The sequence below is a fragment of the Nymphaea colorata genome, chromosome 11 (assembly GCF_008831285.2).
Source record: "Nymphaea colorata isolate Beijing-Zhang1983 chromosome 11, ASM883128v2, whole genome shotgun sequence".
Lineage (NCBI taxonomy): Eukaryota > Viridiplantae > Streptophyta > Magnoliopsida > Nymphaeales > Nymphaeaceae > Nymphaea > Nymphaea colorata.
Window position 1 is genome coordinate 1063798 of NC_045148.1, and position 23181 is coordinate 1086978.

Consider the following 23181-nt stretch of genomic DNA (forward strand, 5'->3'; position numbering starts at 1 on the left):
ATAACATGAAATGCAGGCCTATGTCACCTGAATGCGGGGTGCGGGTGCCGGTGCCGGTGCCGGTGCGGCACATCTCAAAAAAATTAGGTGCGGCGGTGCGGTGAAGATATTTTATTAATATTATTATTATTATTATTAATTTTTTGTAGAAATTGAATAACACAATTAAAATTATACATTTTTATGATAGTGAGAAAAAATCAAAAAAGAAATGTTTGAAAAAAAGGCAAACAGATCGTTTTATGAAAGTCACCATTCTTTAGTCCTGTATCGTTTTTTTTGAAAGAGAAAAGAGAACATATAATATATCTATAAATGTATTAAATTAGATGCAACGGCAGATGGGGATTTGATTTTGTGGATTTTTAATCTGGTTTCATCCTGAAATCATATCCAGATCCAAACCATACACACAATAAACTTGGTTTGGATTTGACTCGGAACTTGATCCAACTCCCCTGGGTGCGGTTTGGGTGCGCCTCATCATCGGGTGCGCACCTGGAGCGCACCCGCACCCGCAAAGCACCCGGTGCGGGTGCGAGCTCCTGGGAAACGCACCCAGGTGACATTGCTCCTGGCTATCCAAGCCAGCCTGAAAACGTACTTAACCCTCAGCATATCAGCAATATCTACAGTAATGGCCCAATAATTGAAAGTGATGCAGTGGACGCTGCTGCAGTAAAGTTTGAATCGCCAGTAATTGACTGGTGTTTTGTGTCTCTGCATGGGTTTCATGAACCATCATAATTTTATGTTTGCATGCAGTTGATGCAAGTATATCGATCTACGAAAATTATCACTTAGTTACTTAGATCCAATCTCCATAATCTTTCAACATGTTTATGTATATAATGTCTTTGACTCGAAGGGTATACCAAATGTAAATACAGAATCTCTTGAACATGATAAAATATTCTGACGTAGTAATAAGTAATTTTGAATACGTGTGGCTATTTTTTATGCTATGCTTTCCGTGATATGTTTTCGATCCTGGCAGGGCGAAGCCAGAGTTTTTTTCAGGAGTGAGCCAAACAATCCAACTTCGATGCGGGTAGGGCCAAACTGAACCCGAATATAAAAAATACATTGCACCACTAAATTTTTTTAGTTTTTTCAATGTATTTTTTTTTTTAAATAGTTGGGGTGGGGCCATGGCCTAGGTGGCCCACCCCCTCCCTCCTCCCCTGGATCTTGGCCGACCAAAATGTGCAAGTCTAGCTTGCCGAGCGGACGATGGAAGTTATTTATCGTGGTGACACGACTTCTCGTGTATATGGTTTGGTTGGATACGCAAATTCACAAATTTACGCATGGGGGTCACCCATTGAACATTAGATTAACCTTCCATTCATCTGCTTCTAGCATGTTTGGAAGTTGTCCAGCCCATGTATCTTGGGTTATTGCCATCAAAGCTATGTTTGGAGAAGTAGAAAAGCTATACACAGAATTTCTGAGTGTCTGTGCTTTTCGAGATAAATCAACAACTAGAAAAGGCTCAAACACGACGGACAACTCCATAAGCTGTTGAGAAATTGTGAGAAAAGTCCTGCAACTTCAGTTGAAGTTGCTGAAGCAAAGAGACTCGATCACTACTGTGGTGTGTTTCTGTGTTCGGAGCTCAAAGTTTATGAGATATAACTAGTTGTTCATCGCAACCCGTATTTGTTAGAGGTAAACAATGCACGAAATTTTATGAGGTTCACTTTTTTGAAGAGTAAGATGCGAAATTTCATTGAATGCAATTAATTACTTCATTTCCGCGTTGAATGAATGAGAACTGTTTTTCTTTCTTTTTGGGATTTGGCCCACTTACGAACGCCGGACGTCACGTTTTCCGTCACCATGTTGCTTGAATTTAGGTGCTTTGTTATTTCATCTTACGTCAGAAGCAAGCTGGAGCTGAGTCGGGCGCTGGCTCTAGATTTCTCAAATTGAACAACCGAACGGGAAGAGGATAATCTTCAACTTTCGATATTTTTGAGTGCATTCAAACGAAAATAAAAGCATTTTCGTTAAAGTAAAATGTCACATAGGACCGAATGAAACGGACGCTTTCTTGTTAAAAGGATTGGGAAAATTTGTGGGACATTTTTATTACACTAATCCAAGCGATTTAAGTTCCAGATCCATATCTCCTTTTCTTTTGACTGTGGAGCTATGAAATTTCATTCGACGCGAGGTCCGTGCTGACAATATCCAAATAATGATGTACACATCTCATGCATGCCAAGTGTCAAATAAGATTTGATAGATAAAACTGCATTTATCTCTAACTAGGTTGAAAGTGTGGATTTTGATTTAGATCCAATTTCAGATAGCCTGTTTGGATGAACTAAAACTTGCTTTTAGAGTTCAAAAATGTAACACCATAAAAATTTAGTCTTGCATTGAAAATTGTGAGGGGCCTTAAAGGAGTCCTCACAATCTTAAATACGAGATTAATTGAGGTGATACAATCTGCCCCTTTAAGGTGGGTGGGTGTGCGACCTCAGGTTCGAGTATTGAACCAACTCTAATACTACTGTAACGAGCCGACCCACTCTTGAACCCGAGCCATAGTTCGGCAAACCCCAACCAGCCTCTTAACAGTTTCGGTTTCAATTCAAAAAAATGATAAAAACTAGAACATCTATCTATTTAATAACCCTCTTTATAAGTCCTTAAAATATCCTTCACAATATTTGGTACGTGGCATGGGGTCAAAAATCTTTCATGGCTCGGTTATTGATAGAGTGAATAGATTTGTCATTTCTTGAAATCTTTCTTCTGCATATCAAAATGCAAGATGTGGGTGGAAGGTTAGGGTCAAAATCCCAATTTTTGAATGTACCAGCTGTCTAAAATGGTGCCAATAAGAAGAAACTAGATATTTCCAGATATCTTACTCAAAATAATCGAGATTGGTCATTGGAATGGCCTATCGAATTATTGGAAGCAAATGGAAAAGGAACACTGAGTGGGATCAAAGGAACTAGCGGACTGATCACTAAATAGATACAAATCTGCATCCGCCAGACTAGCCCGTCCCCCATGCATCGAAAGGAAAGGAAAGAATAGTAACATGTAGAGGTGCGGGGTAGATGATTTCAAAATGGGCTCCTCCATTCATTAGATAAAGAAAATCGTCAAGATTTCGGGATCCGTTGCCGAACGCCGAATGGAGTCTAGTCGGGTAATTAGAGGTAAGGAACTGGGACATGTTTCCTACTACAGGGATGAGCTTTCTAATGTTTTGCTTCTTGGTTTTGTAGTGTTATATGAGGACCCTTCATTCCTAATGCCTAGCTGCTCTACACCAAAGTCGATCTTTTAGGTTGATTCAGATCACTCTGGTAGTGGTTGTTTCAAGACATCATCATCAATGGCATGACACACTTCGCTTTGCAAGTGCTTTGTCGCTTCGCTTTGCAATTCTCTATTTTTTTTTAAATAAGTAATTTTGAATCCTTGTTAGTAAACAAATGTCTATATTTGAACTTTAAAATATCAAATATGATCTCTTGGATTTTTCAAGTATGTCTCGAAGTGAAAATGGAAAGTGTTATGCAAATGATTTAATGTTATAAAAAAAGTCTTTTCAATAAAAGAAACATTATTATTGTTAAAGATAATGTGACAACTTATAAGAGAATAACATCTATAAAAGCAAAGATGTAATAAACATAATAATAACATTGTTATCAACGAGGGTGGTCCTCCACCTGAATTTGCAGAAAATCAAGTTTCTTGAGCATATTGTAAACTGAGAGTATAAATATCAAATCTAACAATATTGATGTTACACATTTCAAATCTAAAAATATTGATGTTACACAAGGCAACTAACATTTTTGCTCAACAAAAAAAATGTTATCATTGTTGATGATAATTTTGCAACCTGTAAGGGAATGATATCTATAAAAATAATGAAACCATCAAAAATAATAATTGCATCGCTATCAACAAAGAGATTCGGCGACCCAGAGTTGTAAAAAAAATCAAAGAGATATCTAAAAATTATTTTTAACAGAGAGTATAAATATCAAATCAAACACCATGATCCTTAAGGCCAATGGTGGCCTTCCGTGGTGGAAAACCACGTTAAATCTCGTGCTTTCATTACAAGACATCTCCCAACTTTTCCTGAAGACCAGCTGTGGCAGTCCAAATTATGCACCTCCTGAGGTAAGTGTTTGGTACTTAAATTCCATGATGAATGCATCTTCGTATGGTGCAGCACCTCTGAGCATATTTGTTTTCCTCTTCTTATGTAGGTAATATCTGGAAAACTTTATGCTGGACCAGAAGTAGATGTTTGGAGCTGTGGTGTAATTCTGTATGCCCTGCTCTGTGGGTCCCTTCCCTTTGATGATGAAAACATTCCAAACCTTTTCAAAAAAATGAAAAGTAATATGAGATAATGGCATCCTAATTTTTCACCCCAATTTCCTTAAAATCCTGCCATATATTGTGTTAATATTTCGTCATGCTATTACGGGGGGATATATACATTGCCAAGCCATTTGTCATTGGTGCAAGGGACTTGATTCCAATGATGCTTGTTGTTGATCCAATGAAAAGAATAACAATTCCTGAGATTCGTCAACATCCATGGTTCCAAGCTCACCTTCCACGCTATTTGGCCGTTCCACTACCAGATACAGTGCAACAGGCAAAGAAGGTACTCTATCTCAGCTTATTCTTTTGAGATTTTCTCTAATTACTTGTTTTTGATAATGCATATTGGTGGCCAAAACTCTTTTGCACAAAAATATAGGCTTCTTTAACTACATTCTTATAAAATTGCTGCAATTTTGTTTGTGCCGGTGATTGTAACCCAAAGTTGGCTAAGTAGGACCCTATTGTTTTGCTTCCTGAAGCTGGTGTCTGGTAGAAGACTAAGACGCATAGATCTGGACTTATGCAGTACTTTATAGTTTTAATTTACTATTCTTCCTGATATCTTATGTTACAATTCAGGGTGTATCTTATGTTATACATTCACCACATAAAAATATGTGAAGAGATTTTTTTTTTCTTTTTGAACTTAAAGTCACTCCAATTTCTATGAACTGTACAATTGCGCATTCGACTTGTTCTACTTTGAAGTTATTAAGCTGCTTCATGTTTGTAGATTGATGATGACATCTTGTAAGAGGTAGTTAACATGGGCAGCAGCCTATGTACTTTTTACTGTTTAGTTTCTGCCTACATGGTTGATCTTTACAACTTTTACAGGCAACTGTGGCATACTATTTGTTATTGGATAATCGATTCCGTGTATCAAGTGGGTACCTGGGAGTAGAGTTCAGGGAAACAATGGTAGGTTTCCTACTTATGCGACCATTAGTTTTATAATTTTATTCCCTCTTGCATGTCTGCTTCAAGGATACAACGAGATGTTCTTGGAATCTGAATGCGTGATTGATGTTATGTTTTTGGAACTTGACCTAATGAACCATTCTTTGTCTTTGCAGTCCTGGGCACGTCCGCGTGAGATGCTGACAGAAGTCCTAAAGGCTTTACAAGAGTTGAATATTGGTTGGAAAGAGATTGGGCACCATAACATGAAATGGAGGTGGTTTCCTGGCTATCATAGCCAGCCTGAAAACATACTTAACCCTCACCATATCAGCAATATCTACAGTAATGTCCCAGTAATTGAAAGTGATGCAGTGGACGCTGCTGCAGTAATTGTGGTGAAGTTTGAAACGCAGGTAATTGACTGGTGTTTGTGTTTCTGCATGGGTTTCATGAACCATCATAATTTTAAGTTTGCATGCAGTTGATGCAAGTATATCGATCTACGAAAATTTTCACTTAGTTACATAGATGCAATCTCCATAATCTTTCAGCATGTTTATGTATATCATGTCTTTGACTCGAAGAGTATACCAAATGTAAGCATCGAATCTGTTGGTTCGGAGCTCAAAGTTTATGAGATAGGACTAGTTGTTCATGGCAACCCATATTTGTTAGAGGTAAACAATGCACGAAAATTTAAAAGGTTCACTTTTTTTAAGAGTAAGTAGGTGGTATCGTGAACACTTTTATAAAAAGGAACTTTTTACACTCATTAACATGATACAACATGCTTTTGTTGATGTGACAAAAAGATTCATACTAATCATGATGGTTCTTCAAATAAAAATTCTCAAGTCAGAGTTAAGATTCATGCTTTAAAAGCCTCATTTTACTCTTTTTACTCTATCATAGAGTTATCTAAAATCAAATTATGGCACAATGTCTCTCTCTCAGGATTCCTAGTTACACGGCTGGTTTACATGAAACCAAACATTGGAAATAAATTGTCAATGAACCATTAAACCCGAGAGTAAATAAACCTCTTGAGATCATAAATAAGTGCAAACTCTCGCTGATGTTGTTGAGAGTAGCGCATCTATTGAAGATAATAAATAAATGGCAGGTCTTTAGTTCGATTTTCGTGGGCACTATTCTTTTATGCCTTAGTGACGGGGTACAGTACTATTGATGCTAATATAACCCAAAATCCTCGACGCAGGGTATTTTTTCAGTTGGGGTCGGCACTTTTCTGGGTAATAGAGTGTGTAAGTCTGTCAGTTTACTCGGAAAACTAGCCAAAAATTTCTGCCTGGCATTTAACGGGCAACATGTATACACAAATAAGTAACTTAATGTGGGATTGTGTATCTTACAGTAGCTCACTTGTGCTTCTGGAGATTCTGTTTTGTTAAAGTTGACTGGAATATTTGGAGCTATTGGAAGTTGTTAGTGCATGGTGGAGTGCTGAGATCATGTGGGTGTGTTGGGCCAAACCCTTAGACATGTTCTATGCTTGCATTCTTGTTCTCAAAGTGAATTGTTCTCCAACTATGAAAATCAATATAGAAATGGTATTTTTAGCATACAAAAGAATCTTATTAGCTAAAAAAAATTATGATTTTTAATTTTTCTAAATCATAGTTACACACTAAGAAATGCTATTCTTATATGAATTTATAACGATAGCACGTACATACATGTATACTGTTGATTTTACAAGAATATAAATCAAAATCAAATGTGTAAAAGCTAGCAGCGATTGATCCGTTCAATAAAAAGTATACTCAATTCATTTTATGTTATCTTGGCGTGCTAGTTGGTCCCTGGTTCCGAGTCGAAAAAAAGTCAATGTCCGACCCGACCTGACTTTGGTTTCGGTCAGGACGGGTCGGAACTAAGGAAACGACGAGCCCTTTAAAATCGAATTAGGTCCGACCCGTAAGACGGTCGAGGAGAGGACAAAAGCGGTTTTTGGGTCGTTGGATGGACGAAGGATCGGACGGTCGAGGGGTGCAATTTGGGTCCTCTCTCCCTTCTCCTTCCCCTGGTCTGTTCGCCGGAAACCCTGCACCGATTACTAGTAGAGAGAGAGAGGGAGAGGGGGAGAGAGGGGAGTTAGGGTTTCGTCTTTGGAACGGTAAGGGACTCGTTCTTTTCGATGGTTTCTCTTAATCCTGCGTTCTTTTTTTCTCTCTCTGTCTGGAGCTGTCGCTCACTCCCTTGTCCTTCTTTTTGGTTATTGGTTTCGGCACTGTGTACTTTTGTAGGTGAATTCGGTTGCTTGAGCTATGTATTATAGTTCTTTTGGGATTTTAAGCCAATGAGCCTCAATATGTCTTTTTGGTTTGTGGAAATTTCAACTTCTGGTTTCCCGATTGTGCGATTTGTGTCGAGTGGCATATGTTTTTGAACCATGTTGTTTATCTGCAGTATTTTGTTTTTACTGTGTTGTGTTTTTTCTACTCCTGTTCTTTCGCGAGATTCTCCATTCTTTTTGGAATGTGGCTATGGTGTTTCTTTCTTGTGGGCAAGTGACTTGAATTTTAACTTAGTGGTTGTGGTCCGATATTTGTATAGATAAGAAATTCATTTCCATGGTCGGAAAGTTAATTCTTTGGCCAATTTATAGTGGCTTAATAAATGGCGGCATTTGAGATGTATTATGACTTCACATGCTAGTTAGGAGCTAGGGTTTTAAGGAAGCGAGTTATTTTGCGCCATTCTTGCTAATGGTTGATTCTGGACTCTGGATACTATTTTTTTTGGGGGAGATTTGTATTATTCTAGTCTTTGTTCCTGATCTAAGATCGACTTGTGTTGCCATTTTGTTTCCTTAATACAGCTTACAACATTTTTCGTCCGTGCACATCAGAATTGTTTAATTGTGGGCTTCCTTTTAGGTCTGGTTATTAAAAAAACTTATGACGTTTCTGGGATGTATTATTTTCTAAGCTGTCCTCTTGGCAGCAGGGTGTGGATTGAGTTTTAATATTCAAGGGGAAAAGGTGAAGCTAATATTACGGAATGATGGTTTATTATTCACATCAAAGAGGCTGCTTATAGCAGAAAATGACAGGACAGCAAAATATTGAGCTGGTGTATCATGTCCTCTTGCGGATATTGGTCATTTGGGCATTTATATGGAGAACATGTAGGTCTCCACATTTGGTTTTCATGGAAATGGCAGTCTAAATGCTTGATTTTAGTTGAAAGGGGAAATTGCAGTTTCAAACACAGGGGGATAGCGGGGCATGCTCATAGCATTCAATTCGGCTATCACTTTTTCAATGTGCAAATGTTGCAGTTGCAGGAATTATTTCTGATTGTTAAAAATGTGATGCAATTTCGCATGAGAATTAAGGGCTTAGTGGTTGACATGCATAGGAATGTTGAAGATGAGAGGTTCTTGTTCAGGCCTAATATTAGTTGATTGATTGTTCTTTCTCTTTCTTTTTTGTTCTTTTTGCAGTGTTGGCATGGGAAAAGAGAAAATCTGTTTTTGTTATTATCAAGTGAAGCAAAGCTAATTCAAACCCATCTAGTAGCAGATTTTTGGAGTCGCCAACTGCGGACAGTTCTCTTGGTAATATATCTTGCTGTCGCTGTCATGATTCTGGTATCAGATGCCAGACACACTTTTTTGCTTTATACCTAATTTCTGCAATTCATTATCACTCTGTTTGGTTACTTGTTGCAGAAGAGGGAGTTCGTTGGACTGTCCAGTTTTGCTTGCTCTGGAGTGGTTGGCCAAGATATCATCATTTGTGATCCAAGAATATAGTTCTAATTTCATTCTTCAGAAAAAAATATGTAGTATTTTATCAATACCGCATGCATCATATTTATCTGCTTATGTAATCTAGAGTGCACAACATCCACATTCACTTTAACATGCTTGAGATGACAACTGAAAGTCCAGTGAGATTAGTGGGAAATGGAGGAGCTAGGACATGGTCATCTTCCAAAGAAATGGCAGCCATTACATCTCCATCAGATAATGTGGCTGCTGAGGAACTGGGAATGCTTTTAAGAGGCCATACGTTACATCAGAGTGGGCAAGATGGAGTTCCTAACCGAAGTGAGAGTGCTCCACCAAGTATAGAGGGATCATTTGCTGTATTTGGAGAACTTTTTGGGCAGCAGGACCCAAATTCTATTTTGGGGAGGAGTGGGCAGAGTTTAAGCACAACAAATTTCTCTGATTCAGATGGACAATACTACAATGATGCCGCATATGCATCTTATTATTACTCTAATATCAAATTGAATCCAAGGTTACCTTTGCCTATTGTTTCTTCAGACACTCGGCGACTGGTTGGCCGGCTCGGAGATGGTAGGAAGTTTAGCACTTCTTTTGATGACAGCAGTAATAAATCACTATTCTTCTCTCGGTCAGTTCTTTCTACTCACAAGGAGGAGCCAGAGGAGGACAGATCACCTGTTGGTAGTGTTACTAAACAGGTTTATCCTGATCCAGGAGAAAGGTCTAGGGCTTTAACATCTGGACGATCCCCAAATTCATCAGGACGCCATAAAAGTCTGGTGGACTTGATACAGGTATGGGAGAGAAAATGATAGTTACTCTTTGTATCTTATTACCTGAACCTTTTTTTTTTGGGGAAATCCAAATTAATATATATCATATTTCTTGCTCATTTTATTGCACCTTTTTCTTTCATTTAGTTCTTTCCCTTTAGTCGTGGCCAGTGAGGGGCATAGCTGTAGAAATGCAGTTGGGAACTTGTCAATATTCATTTCTGTGAATGTTCATATGACCTTGCATGTTGTCTTCTTGTCCTCATGCATGGCGATTCCATGCAATGCATATCCAATCTAGCATGTTCCTTCAAGCAACTAGTCTATTTCCTGGGTATTGAGCTCATTCTTTCCTTGAAAAGCGCATCAACCTTGTTGTGGCCAGTCAAGAAGGGACGCAGGAACTAAAATAAAAATTGAAAAAGAAAGGAGAAAAGCAATAAAGGCATTAGTTGTTTACATTGTTCCCTTTTGTTAACCTAAAGAAGGAAAAATTGTCACGGTGCTTTTTAGATAGCCATTCTCTACCGTATGGGTTAATTCTCGAAGTCAAGCTGCCCAATTATGCTGGAAATAAGTTATCTTTTTGTGCATCTCATTATGCATTTGGTTTCATTCATTAGTCTGAAATCCCTTTTTGCCATTCTGCAGTTAGACGTTGTGGATTCTTTCTTATGATTTTGTAATGCTTATTTTAATTAGCATATGATTTCCATTCTTATTTTGGAGATTCTATGGCTATGCATGTTCTGTCCTTTTGTTCTATAATTTTGTAATGAATGCATCATTTGTCTTATTTTTTAGACTAACTCTAAATTAAGTATGAAACTGATTTTGCTTGGAGGGGCCTCTAACTTGTTTAAATTGTTGTTGTCTTTCTTTATTTGTTTTTCATTAGCTGCTAGCTTCAGCTTCTCTTGTTAGTGTGCTTTTCTCCCTTGTTGAGCTTGATCTCTCTTTCTCTCTCTCTTTTAAGAATAAGGGAAGAGATTGCCTGTCACATGTTATTTATTCTCATTCATCTACACCAGCTACCCATGTTAATTTTGGGTACCCATCCTTGATGATGGTGTAAGCATGCCTGGATGATTCCTCAAAAGGGTTTTCTTCTCTTTGTGATTCTTTGGGTTCCTCCCATTCTTTTCCTTTTTTCAAATTGTTGTGACTATTTTTCAGCTACTATTCTTGGAAAATAAATGCAACCATCACTTCCCTTTTCTTTATTTTATCTAAAATTTTCTGTTCATTTTGTTCAAATTAAAAATATCATTTTTTTTTCTTTTATTCTCTTCTTGCTCACGTGTGCTATGCTGTTTGGGTTTTACATGTGCTTGCATAATCAGGTTGCTAGATGATAATATTTTGCTGGAAACACTAAAAAGGTCTAGGTCCATCTCTGCTGGTTTGTTGCCTGTGGTTATGGTGATGACCTTGTAGTGGTCTACTTCTGCAATAACTTACCGTTCCTCTTGTTAAGCACCCAATTGTATTGGTCAGGAATGGTTAGATGGAAGAAACCCTTTTTTTTCTGTACCAATTTGACATAGAAGTGACATTTAGTTTGCAAAGGGGCTTAGTTGACATTAAGATTCCGTATCTCAATAAAGAACTATATGCATGTATTAGTCAGAGACGTACCTTCTATCTCCTAGCAAAGAGATTTTTTTTTTTAAAATCAAAATTCGAGTTATATCTTCAAGTAATAAGTGGTTCCAGTAGGACACTAAGATCCTCGTCATTATGAGGTATCAATGTCATTCTTTCAACTTGAAATTATTTTTATACTTTTCTAATCAATAAGTGTTTGCTGTCCTATCTTGCAGGAGGACTTTCCTCGCACTCCTTCTCCTGTGTATAATCAACCTCGGTTAACTAATGCATCATTTGAGGAATCACCTAATTCAGATTCCCTTAGCTTATTGCATGAGCCTTCATCAAAGGTACCAGAAGGTGGACACACAACTGCCTCTTTTCTGGGTGTAAATGTCATGGAATCTACTTCGGATGCAAATGCTTTGCACTCAGTTCCTCATCCAACTTCATCATCTCTGGACAAGCGAATTCTGATCTCAAGTTCTGGTGATATTGATTTGAGCTGTTCAAATTCAAGCGCAGAAGATGCTTCACTCCTGAATCATGTCTCTAGTTCAGAAATTGATGAAGCACAGGCCTCCTTAAAGGGTTTAAATATCACCAACCTGCAAAATGTGTCTGACTTTAAAAGACAGGATGAACAAAGGGATTCTCAAATGCGCAAAGTATCACCACAACATGGCCTTATGTCACATGGACGATCTTTTCAGTCTCATGGGCCAGTCCAGGGAGAAAGCCGTGGCCATGTGGGGGTGGGTCAGCCTTCACATGGTAATTACAAAGTCTCTCCTGCTCTTGTTCAAACGGTTGAAGTTCAGCCAGTTCTTCAGCCTAGCGGAATGACTCCACAGTTATATGCAGCTGGGACTGCTTATATGGCTTCTGGAAACCCTCTCTATCACAATTTGCAACCAGCAAATATGTATACTTCCCAGTACAATGTGGGTGGGTATGCAATGAATGCTGCTGTTCTGCCTCCCATGGTGGCTGGGTATGGTCCTCAAAATATCATCCCTGTGACATATGATGCCTCTGCTACTGCAAACTTCCATGCTCGAGCTGCTGCTTCACCTTTGTCTCCGAACCTTGCTCTTGGGCTTGATATGCAGCAACTTTACAAGTATAATGGCCAGGTTGGATTAGCACTGCAACCATCATATGGAGATCCTCTCTTTTATTTGCCTTTGCCTACAGATGACACCTATGGTGCACGACCACAATACAACCCTGTGGCACATAGAATTCCTACTGGAAACCAAATTGAATCTTTTGATGCACAGAAAGTATCTTCTCTTGCTGCATATAATATAGATCAAAAGTCTCAGTTTTTGCATCTAGGAGCGATTAACACTCCAGATCCTAGAAAAGGAGCCTTTGCTTCTACCAGTTATTATGGGAACCCCCGGGTGTGGGTCTCCTTCTGCCATTTCCAGCATCTTCCGTTGGCAGTCCATCATATACAGGGATGCCAGTGACTAGGGCAAACTTTATTGCAAGACAAAGTGATGATACAAGACTTCCAGTGGTCTCTAACAGAAATATAGGAGCATCTCCTGGCTGGCAGGGTTCAAGAGGAAATGACAGAACTACAGAAATGAAATCTAGTTCCTTTCTTGAGGAGTTGAAGTCCAGTAAGACTCGTAGGTTTGGGTTATCTGATATTGCTGGCCGTATTGTTGAGTTCAGGTAGGCTCTGAGAACCATGTTACCTGCTTCAATGTGGATTTGAAAAATCTTTAGCGTGAGATTCTGATGCTCTTTCATGTTATGTACCATGTATCAGCACTGACCAACATGGCAGTCGGTTTATTCAACAAAAGTTAGAAAACTGCAGTCCTGAGGAGAAGGCATCAGTTTTTGAAGAAGTTCTCCCTCATGTTTCAGCATTGATGACAGATGTCTTTGGAAATTATGTGATTCAGAAGGTGAAGTAACCATCGATTTATCTGATGATCTATGCATTCTTGTTCATTTTCTAATTCATCTATTACTTTATGTAATTAGTAGTATCTATGGAGCAACTTTTGAACAATTTGAAATTTTATGTACTGCTTAGCATGCACTGATGAGTTCTGCATAATTGGCAGTTCTTTGAGCACGGGAATGCAGAGCAGAGGAAAAAGCTTGCAGATCAGCTCATAGGCCATGTTTTGCAATTGAGCCTCCAGATGTATGGTTGTAGAGTAATCCAGAAGGTATGATACCCATCACGATTTCTGGAGTTGAGAAAAAGTTGTTTTAAAGTATAGCATATCTTGATCCTAAACAAATTTGACAAGGTCATTGCATGGAAGGTGCTGCTATTGCACAATTTGTTTAAGTTATCCTCTTGACGAAAAGTTGAGAAAGATAGATTAGTAGTAAAAGATAAATTATTTATGAATTCAAAATAGTTAATACATTAGAACAGACAATACTATTGGAAGTAACAGACCTAAGAAAGCTAACTTAATTTCGATTGGTAAAAGTTGTTGATTGTGGAAGTTTTTTTTGGTTTAAGAGCAAATATCTTATACAAACCTTCTTTCTATAGCTCATGATTTTTATCATGCGATTGCCAAGAATTATTAAATGGAGTGAGCACTCAAAATTTCCATCTTTTGGCCTCTATTGTGGGAAAAGGCAGGCAGCCCCCTCTTCTACTCTTGGATTACGAGTTCACAATGTGCCCTTGTATATAAGGAGCACTGTTACATAGTGCTTAGATTTGGTGAAGGTACATATGAGGCAGAATCATAGGTCATTTGGTCATGGCAGGGATGTTACTGGCTAAAACAAAGTCTGTTAGGGTAGACTCCAACCTGCCTGGTTAAGTGATCTTTTTGTTGGGGGATTTGAGTAAGGATCTGGAGGGTGTATGTATATGTCTCTCTGTGTGTGTGTGTGTGTGTGTGTGTGTATACATATAATACAGGATTGGAGTCTCAGACAACAAAAGTATCAATTTATGGATGTCTCCAAGGAGGCAACAAAAGTATCAACTAAAAAAATAACAAATTAACTTGGAATAGAGTTTTAAGTTCACAATATAGACTCACTTTTACATTAAGAATGAGCTTTGGAAGTTTAAAGGTGTCTTTCTCGCAGTAATTGCAAGGATTCTTCAGTTGCCATGAGGGCCACTTGCTTTAATGCTTAATGTTGGAAACTGGAATCCCTTCAGTGGCTTACACTTTTTGATCATAGAAGTTGCAACTCTGGTTTGCACATCTCCTTTTTATCATAGAAGTTGCAAGTCCAGTTTGCACATCTCTGACCATTTCACTAGGCTAGATGTCCAATCACGCAAACACCATTCTCATGCTTGATCTGTATCCATTTGTGCTTTGAATGATGAGCTCCATCAGGAAAATAGGGATGATTGCCTTTTTAGCCAAACCTGATCATTGAAACTGGCAGCCAGTTACGACAATGTTAGCAAATCTTGGTATGGTACGGCGAAAAATTATATATATTTAATTCCAAAAAAGAAAAAACAAAGATAAGTAAGCAAACAAGAAACATAAATATACTAGAAAACATGTATAACCTTAAACAATATAAATATACAACTATGAAGCATAACAATTAACAAATAACGGCATAACAGCAACACAGGGAAAATCAGCAGGTTTTGAATTTGATGCATAATGTAAGCAATTGGGCAACAAGCATAACTTATATAAGCTCTAACGATTAACAATATGTACACTTTTATGAAGATCAACGATATGTACAATTCTACACAAGACTAACCTGAACAAGAAGGCAAATTGACAGGTTTTTAAGAAGAGAACATGTTAGAATCACAGATTATGAAGTATGGCAGCAGCGATAGATGATTATGCAGCAGATATTGAAGAACCGGTGCTGGTAAGACAGATTTTGAAGAAAGGCACTATGGCAGATTTTGGAAAAATGTCAAAACTAAGAAATGACGATAAATCTAATACCAAATGAAATGCAACAAAAATGGGGGAAATTACATACGAAAAATGTTTTTCATTAGATGAAAAGTAAGGGGAAAAGAGCATACAGAAAATAGAAAAGGGAAAAAATTGCAGAAACCCTAAAAAAAGTTAGTTGAAAAGAAGATTACGCCGTTGGCAACCTTGAACGCTGCCGCCGTTCATCACCGGCCACCGAAGTTCTCCACCTCTGACCGTCTGTGGACTTGAGGAAGAATAGGGAAGAATGTGGAAGTCGCAGAGGAAATGGTGGAAGAGAAAAGACATTGGGCAGATAATTTAAAAAAAAAAAATAATATGGTTTGATCAGAACCGTACCACGGCATACCCGCATACCCATTTTGGCGTACTGGTGTACCAGTATGGGTACGCGGGTCTCCCCCACATACCACGGTGACATAGGCAGCTGGATAACAAGGGTTAATCCAGCGTCTTGACAGCCTTAAACATAGTTGTTGTCTTCGATGGGTCGATTGCCCATTTTGAGGACTTGGAAACAATTGGTTGCTTTCAGGAAATAGAGATCTCCCAAGGAGCGAGCCAGCAACTCCTTGAAGTCGAACAGGTGAACCTATCGTAATCTAGGGTGGAGCCAGAATTTATTTATTTATTTTTTTCACCGGGGGGTGGGGGGATTGTATGTTCTAATTTGTATAGGGGCGAACCATAATTTTCAAAAGTTTTACATATGCCAAGTTCAAAATTTTCAAAAATATAAGTAACCTTTTTTCCAAAATGTGAGAAGGGTCCATGGCCCCTGCCAGTCCCCCCTTCCCCCTGTCCCTAATCGTGTTTTGTGTCACACGGACTGGCCGAAACATGAGAAGCACCTGAATCGACATGACTCGGGTGCAGGTGCATCTCTGGCATGCCGCTGCGTGTGATCAACCAAATCCGGTGCGTCAAACCACGTCGAGGTCATATTTATTCTTTTTTCAGATCTTTAAAAAGAAATGATGCTTCTAGTTCTCAGTTTTTCTGTTTTGGACCTTTTGGTGCTTCTATTATACTATTTTTGTTATTTTACTACATAATGTTGCAGTTTAATACTAGAAAGGAAAAGTATTAATGCTTAATTGATGGGAAAAAAACTGCAAGGTCCAATTGGATGCATGTTGTGTTTGTGGTTGCTTTCGTATGACGAATATTCAAGAACGAAATGCTGTTCAATACTGACATATCTGTGGTTTGAAAAGGTTCAAAATTGATGTGCCTCAAGAATGGCGATGTAAATGTCTTATATACGACAATTATAGTAATAAGATCCCCTCTTTCATTTTTTTTTTCTGTTGAAGTGCATTCCAAATAATGTGAAATTGCCTGTGTGACCTTGCAGGCTGAAAAATTGTGATCTATAATGTCTTATACATGATACTTGTGGGAATGAAGTCTTTTCCCTTATCATATTGTTCTTCTGTAAAAATGTAATCTGAAAAAATAATCTCACTGCCTGTGTGATCTTGCACACATGCTAGTTCATATGATGTCTGAATGCATGCTATGGTCATTCCCTAAATTAATGTGACTCAAGAATTGTGTCTTAAAATGTATTGTATTCAATGGTACACAAATAAAATCTTTTCCTCTTTGATATTCTTTTTCTGAAAAAATGCATTCTAAATATAATCTCAAATAGCCAAATTGACTTTGTGGTTTTGTGCACAAGCTAGTTGATTTGGTGTCAGAAATCAGACTAATGGTCGTTCTTGTTCAAATTGAGTTGGAAAACTATGTATCTGTTGGAACTTGTGAGTTTTAACTTTTATATGTGCATTTGTCTGTATGTTTTTGGATGTAGACATGTCTTTTATTGATGACCAGCTAATATCAATTTCATGTGATGGCAACCTTTTCATCCATGAGTTCTAACCAATTTGTTGCACTGGTAGGCTCTTGAAGTCATTGAACTAGACCAGAAGACACAACTTGTCATGGAACTTGACGGGCATGTGTTACAATGTGTCCGTGATCAAAATGGAAATCATGTGATCCAGAAATGTATTGAATGCCTGCCCAGTGAAAAGATTGAATTCATCATCTCTGCATTTCATGGCCAAGTTTTCACTCTTTCTAAACACCCTTACGGATGCCGTGTTATCCAGGTGAAAATGATAGCATTAGTTAGTGCTTCTCCCTCACTCTCTTTTTCTATGTGTGTGCTTAGGTTGTGCATGCATGTGTATTATTTATTGACTTGCTGTGATGTGGCTTTCTTATTATCAGAGGATTCTGGAACATTGCACCAATGGGAAACAAAGCCAGTGTATAGTAGATGAAATTCTTGAATCTGCATATGTGCTAGCTCAGGATCAGTATGGAAATTATGTCACACAGGTGGTATTTGTTTTCTTTGCTCTTGGAATTTATCTGAAAGTGCCTTCCTTAAACTTTTACTTTTGGCTTTGATCCGTTTTTTGATATATATATATATATATATATGTATATATATATATATATATATATATATAAGAGTATGTATGTGTGTGTGTGTGCGTGCCCGCGTGTGCATGTGTGTGATGTAGAATGTCTTGTTAAATCTTGTTAGTCAATGAAACTTGTAATTGATCCTCATAATCTGTTGGGCTTTTTATGGCTTGCAGCATGTGCTGGAGCGTGGAAAACCACATGAAAGAAGTCAAATTATTAGTAAGCTGGCTGGTCAGATTGTTCCGTTGAGCCAACATAAATTTGCATCAAATGTTATAGAGAAATGTTTGGAGCATGGTGATCTTACTGAACGGGAACGTTTGATTGACGAAATTCTTGGTCAGACTGAAGCAAACGACAATTTGCTGGTACACATTTAGATCTTTATATGCTGTTTTCGCTATATAAGTAGGCTAATACATGTTTCCTTGACCTTTTACTAGTTCTATGCATTCATTTTTTTTCAGACTTGGTTTAGAAGTGGAGGAATGGGCATTGGATAGGTTTGGGCTAGGTAGGGCCACCTCTGTTACTGGCCTATGAAATCTCCACTACATGATAACAAAATGTCGGACCTGATCATCTGACGGATTCTACCTGACTAGCCGACCCAAATAATATATTGGGCTTGGTTGCATCAATTTCTCTCTGGCCCAAATTTGAATCCTACTGATACCTGCTGTTTGGCTAGTAATCTTGTGCTGGGTTGGGTGGAACACAGTCTGAATAATAATAATTATTTTTTTTTTCCATCTTACAATACATCTAAAATTTGAAAAAATTATATCGACCAGATGAAAAATCGCAAATAAGTATGATCTGTAAAGTCCCAACTCCTGACACCCATCTCGGTCTGTTTGTAGTCAAGCCCCAGGCCTGACTCGACATTGCCGGCTGCCTGATTACCTGACGGCTGACAGGTTACCCAGCTTAATGCAATTCCATTATTCAAATGCAATTTCTTTATAGACAATTTCAACATTTTCTTTTAACAACTATGACTGGTTGGACTGTCTTTTAAAGTTTAGAACTTAAATTATTTCATCTTGCTGCAGTGTTACTGTTGGGATAGAATTCATAAGGAAAAAATGTTCACGGATATATCTCACTTTTTATATTAAAAACCTTTGGCTTGCTCGAGTTTCCTATTGCTTTCAAGCGTCTATTGAGGAGTTGAGTTGAAACTGTGTAGTTTGCCAGGTAGAGGACGATTGAAGTTTTTTAAGCCGCCTTATTTTTTTGAAGGATAACTACTAAACATACTCGTTGGGGTATCTGCGAATCAGATGTACACTAAATTGGACTGTCCAGGCCCAGCTCTAGTAAATGATGTTTTTGTTGAATCCAGATCCTTTCAGGTCTCATACCGAGGAAACCGTACTTAGCCCTGACTAAGATGCATAACTAGATCTGATCCATACCTAGGAAACTCGTTTAACTTTGTAAACTTGAACTCTATTGGCGACAAGTCTGGGGTAAAATCCTGATCCATTTACTAATTAAACTTTATTGTGCTGAACTGAATGCCTAATCTGCTGTTTCTTTTCTTCTATACCAAATGCAAGCTCTTCTGAGTTATGGGTGGGGTCTGGTCATACCTGTGACCTTGGAACGAACATTCATTATTGATGAGTAAAGGGTTTAATCTGTCCTTGGCTGCTAAGCGAGAAGCTTCTTGGAAGTGGTTCTACTTTCCTTGTTTGTTTTTCTGTTTCTTTACAATTGTCTGCTGGCATGCATATACTACGTGTGCGCTGTTCTGCTCTCTTTGGTTCGAATTCCTGGGCCATCTCGTGTCTTTTCAGTAAACTTGTGTTTTTTGAACTTCAAAAACAAAATATGTGTTCATGCACCACAGTAATGTTCTAGTATGTATAATCTATGTTGTCCTTTATGTGCAGATGATGATGAAGGACCAATTTGCAAATTATGTGGTTCAGAAGATTCTTGAAAGATCTACTGATCAACAAAGGGAAGTGTTGCTTAACCGTATTCGAGTGCATCTGCATGCCTTAAGGAAGTACACATATGGGAAACATATTGTTGCCCGAGTAGAACAACTTCTACAGAGTGAAGGTAATTTTGTTACACTTGTCTCTTTCCTGTTGTGAACTTTCTTAAATAGAACATGACAAAAGGTAAATCCAGCAGAAATGGCTTTAAGGGCAGTTGGCTTCATTTTGTGAAATCGTTGTAGTTTTTCTGTCTTTAGTAACATAATAATGCAAATACCTCCTGCCTATTTAAGAATTCCACCAGAAGACATCGTGTACTTTTGAATAATTTGATCACAAATTTCTCTTTAGATGTACATTTCAAATAGAGCATTTTCTTTTCTGTACTAGACAGAGATGGTACGATTTTGATTGGATTAGGCTTAGAAGATTACCATGTGCATGTGTTTTTGTATGGTCTTAATCGATTGTAAGTGTAAAAATCAATTTTATCCTTTTTTCCATCTGTTCTTTGTAAGTTGGGTGGTCTTGCTCTTGCTTTCCGAAAGGATACTAGAAAGGCACATAATATGCAAAACTTTTTGCTTAAGCAGCGATTGAAGTCCTAAGCTGGTGCATAAAGTAGAAGTTAGTGACAGCATTTACTTATTTTATATGTATGAGATGCTAATTCTTTCATAAACTCTTATTGGCTTATTTTTATTGATTGCTACATTGCCTGCTATTAGCATTTTGTCCAAGTACAATATAATTCGTAATTTGGAAGGGTGATATAGGTGCAAAGGAAATTCTCTCATTGTCAAAGTGCTTCTTTTCCAAGTGTAGCTAAATTAATCAGTGAGCTGTGTGGTATACTCTTCAACCGCAGTTGTCAAAAGAAGGACACATTGGTCAAGGCCCCAGAAAACTATTCAGGACAAGTCAGTCGACTAAAATAAAACGATAAAAATCATAGAAGCACAACCAGATGTACAAAATACGTACATACAAACAGATAAGCAATTGGATTGTGTCTTAATTTTTATTTTCTCCGTGTTTCCAGCCTTAAAACCAATTATATGATTAGTGAATAAACACAGTTGGATGGATGTGGTCTACATTGTTTATTTAAGAAATAAAAGGTTTTGAATCACATCATTTAAATGTATAAAAAAAAAGTGCATAAAAATTGATGGGTTATTTCTTGAAATTATAATCTAATGTATGATTTCTGGCAGAAAAGATTGTTCTGAAATTCCGAGTCTATGAATACCATCAAATTATGTAATGGCTATATTTTAAGAACAAAAGGTTGGACTAGAAACCTGCTAGTTAGTTGACTAAGTGACTGGGCGATTGAACAGACCACATGTTCACAAACTAGTCGGCTGGCTACCAGACAGGGTAACTAGTCGATGCTTGTTGCTTAGGTTTGTCATCACAGACCACTGTGCATACTTTTGTACGTAAGCTGCTTTCTTACTTAGAAATATCTGGTTGGTGTGGTATACTTGTTGAAGCTAATGAGCTGCTAAAACATCAATATGCCCAGCAATTTCATTTCATGCTGTTTCATGATGTGATTATATTCTTCAGAGTTCGCCACAATTTGTTTGTGGTCAGTTGTTATACCTGGTATTTATGGGCACTGTTGAGATAATAGAAACCTGTTCGTCTCCTTCTGGTTTCTGATTTAATCAGTTTGTACATCTTTAAGGATTTGGTTATTAACAGCATGATTCATGTACCTTTTCACTTTATATAGATGTATATCTTTTTTGGGGGTAGGTTGCTCATCCTTATATATGCGTTTTCTCTACAGAATTGTCTAATTCCAGTTCATAAACGTGCGTGAAAAATATCATGGATTGGCTTTTGCTTTCAAATTCAAATGGCAGAGTCGTGGAGGTGGTCAAAACTTGTTTAGCAGGAATAGTGGCCTTTCGGATAGATTTGCTGAGTCTCTCAGCTTCTTAATTGGTGTACCGGTTGGCACGTCTGTAAGTTGGCACGTCTGTAAAGTCAGTAAGGGGAGCTATGTCGTGGTGTAATTGTAACTAGTTAATAATATGGTTATGTACAGATCAGAATTCTGTAAATCTCATTTAGAAAGGTGAATGTGTACGAATCAGCATTCCCTTAGATTACCAAGCATGATGCATCATGCCTATCAGTCATCTTGTTCGTTTGTGATGATGAAATTATATGTGGGTTGCTAATGCGTTGGGTTGGCACTTGGCAGTCATCTTTCTGTATTGACATTTCAACATTTCAATAGTGAAGCGCAAACGTTTAAAATTTTGTTTTACGCTTGCATGAAAAGTCTGTTGGACATACTGAAACACTGCTGAAAACCTACCTGGAAAATTTGAAAACGAAAGTTGATGTTTCGACACTTTTTTTTATTTTTTTCATGAGACCCAACATCGGATGACAGTTTCGTCTTTTCATTTTCTCTCTCTCTCTCTCTCCCTAGTAAGAGGACAATTTTTTGGACTTGTAAGACAGATCGATTTCATGGATTCTCAAAAAAAAGCAAATCAATACAAAATCCTAGTCATTGAGGTGTAGTGACCAAAAAAAGGACCAAAGTGTGTTGTGGCTATTATGTTAACATGAACAAAGAAAATCCTAGTCTCTCTCTCTCTCTCTTGCTCGCATGCTGTAACCGGTACTGTTAGTGGAAATGTCAAGGCTATGTTTGAAACAATTCTTCATTGCTGCTCTGGAGATCTACAATTAGTGACAGTACAAGATGAAATTCAAGAGTAACTATACGATACCTCCTTTTTCAAAATTACCAGGTGTCTGGTTCTGCATTGTTCCACAAGATGAAGGCAACCAGGTTCCTAAAGAATGGAAGTCCAGCAGCGAATCTAGTGTCAAGGAAATCTCTGGTCATGACCTGCTGCAGCTGGAATATAAGCGCAATAAATACATCACAAGCTGGCCTTTGTTGATATGGGATGGAAAACCTAAATGGAAAGAGTACCTACAATCCTGCAATTTAAGTGGTATGTGATCTATGAGAAGAGCTAACAGATTAGACAATTTCATTTAGAGCCTTTCTCAGATTTGCGACAAACGAGAACACTGTCACATGTTAAAGTTTTGAGATCGAATAAAATTGTGCACTATCCAGCATATTTTGTCGATCAGCTATATCAATTGACGAGGTTTCAAATGGCTAATGCATTCTTGTGGGCTAGTTGTGAAGATGAAAGCAGTTCACTTAGAAGTCGTAATCACATTAAAAAAATCAATTTCAGTTGTTGGTGGTACCACTTTTCTTTCGCAAGCTGGATGTCCAAAAATTAACTCTAAATTTGCTTTGTCCACTCATCGAGTTCATTTGAAAAAATGGACTCAATAAGTAGACAAACCACTTGAGTTCATTTTTTTCAAACAAGCTTAGCTCAGAAACAAGCAACCAATCGAACCAGAATTTTCGAATTGACATT

At 37.8% G+C, this 23181-nt stretch overlaps 1 protein-coding gene across 1 annotated transcript; it reads left to right on the top strand.

Annotated features, from left to right (window-relative positions):
• Positions 1 to 7260: 7260 nt before the first annotated feature.
• Positions 7261 to 22028, top strand: LOC116264105 (pumilio homolog 5). Its single transcript, XM_031644089.2, is given in 12 exon segments — positions 7261 to 7420; positions 8753 to 8866; positions 8981 to 9840; positions 11643 to 12810; positions 12813 to 13098; positions 13196 to 13337; positions 13500 to 13607; positions 17249 to 17461; positions 17583 to 17693; positions 17960 to 18154; positions 19688 to 19862; positions 21543 to 22028. Coding segments are annotated over 10 exon segments (3087 nt in total). The 5' UTR covers positions 7261 to 7420; positions 8753 to 8866; positions 8981 to 9174; the 3' UTR covers positions 21566 to 22028.
• The last annotated feature ends 1153 nt before the right edge of the window (positions 22029 to 23181 follow it).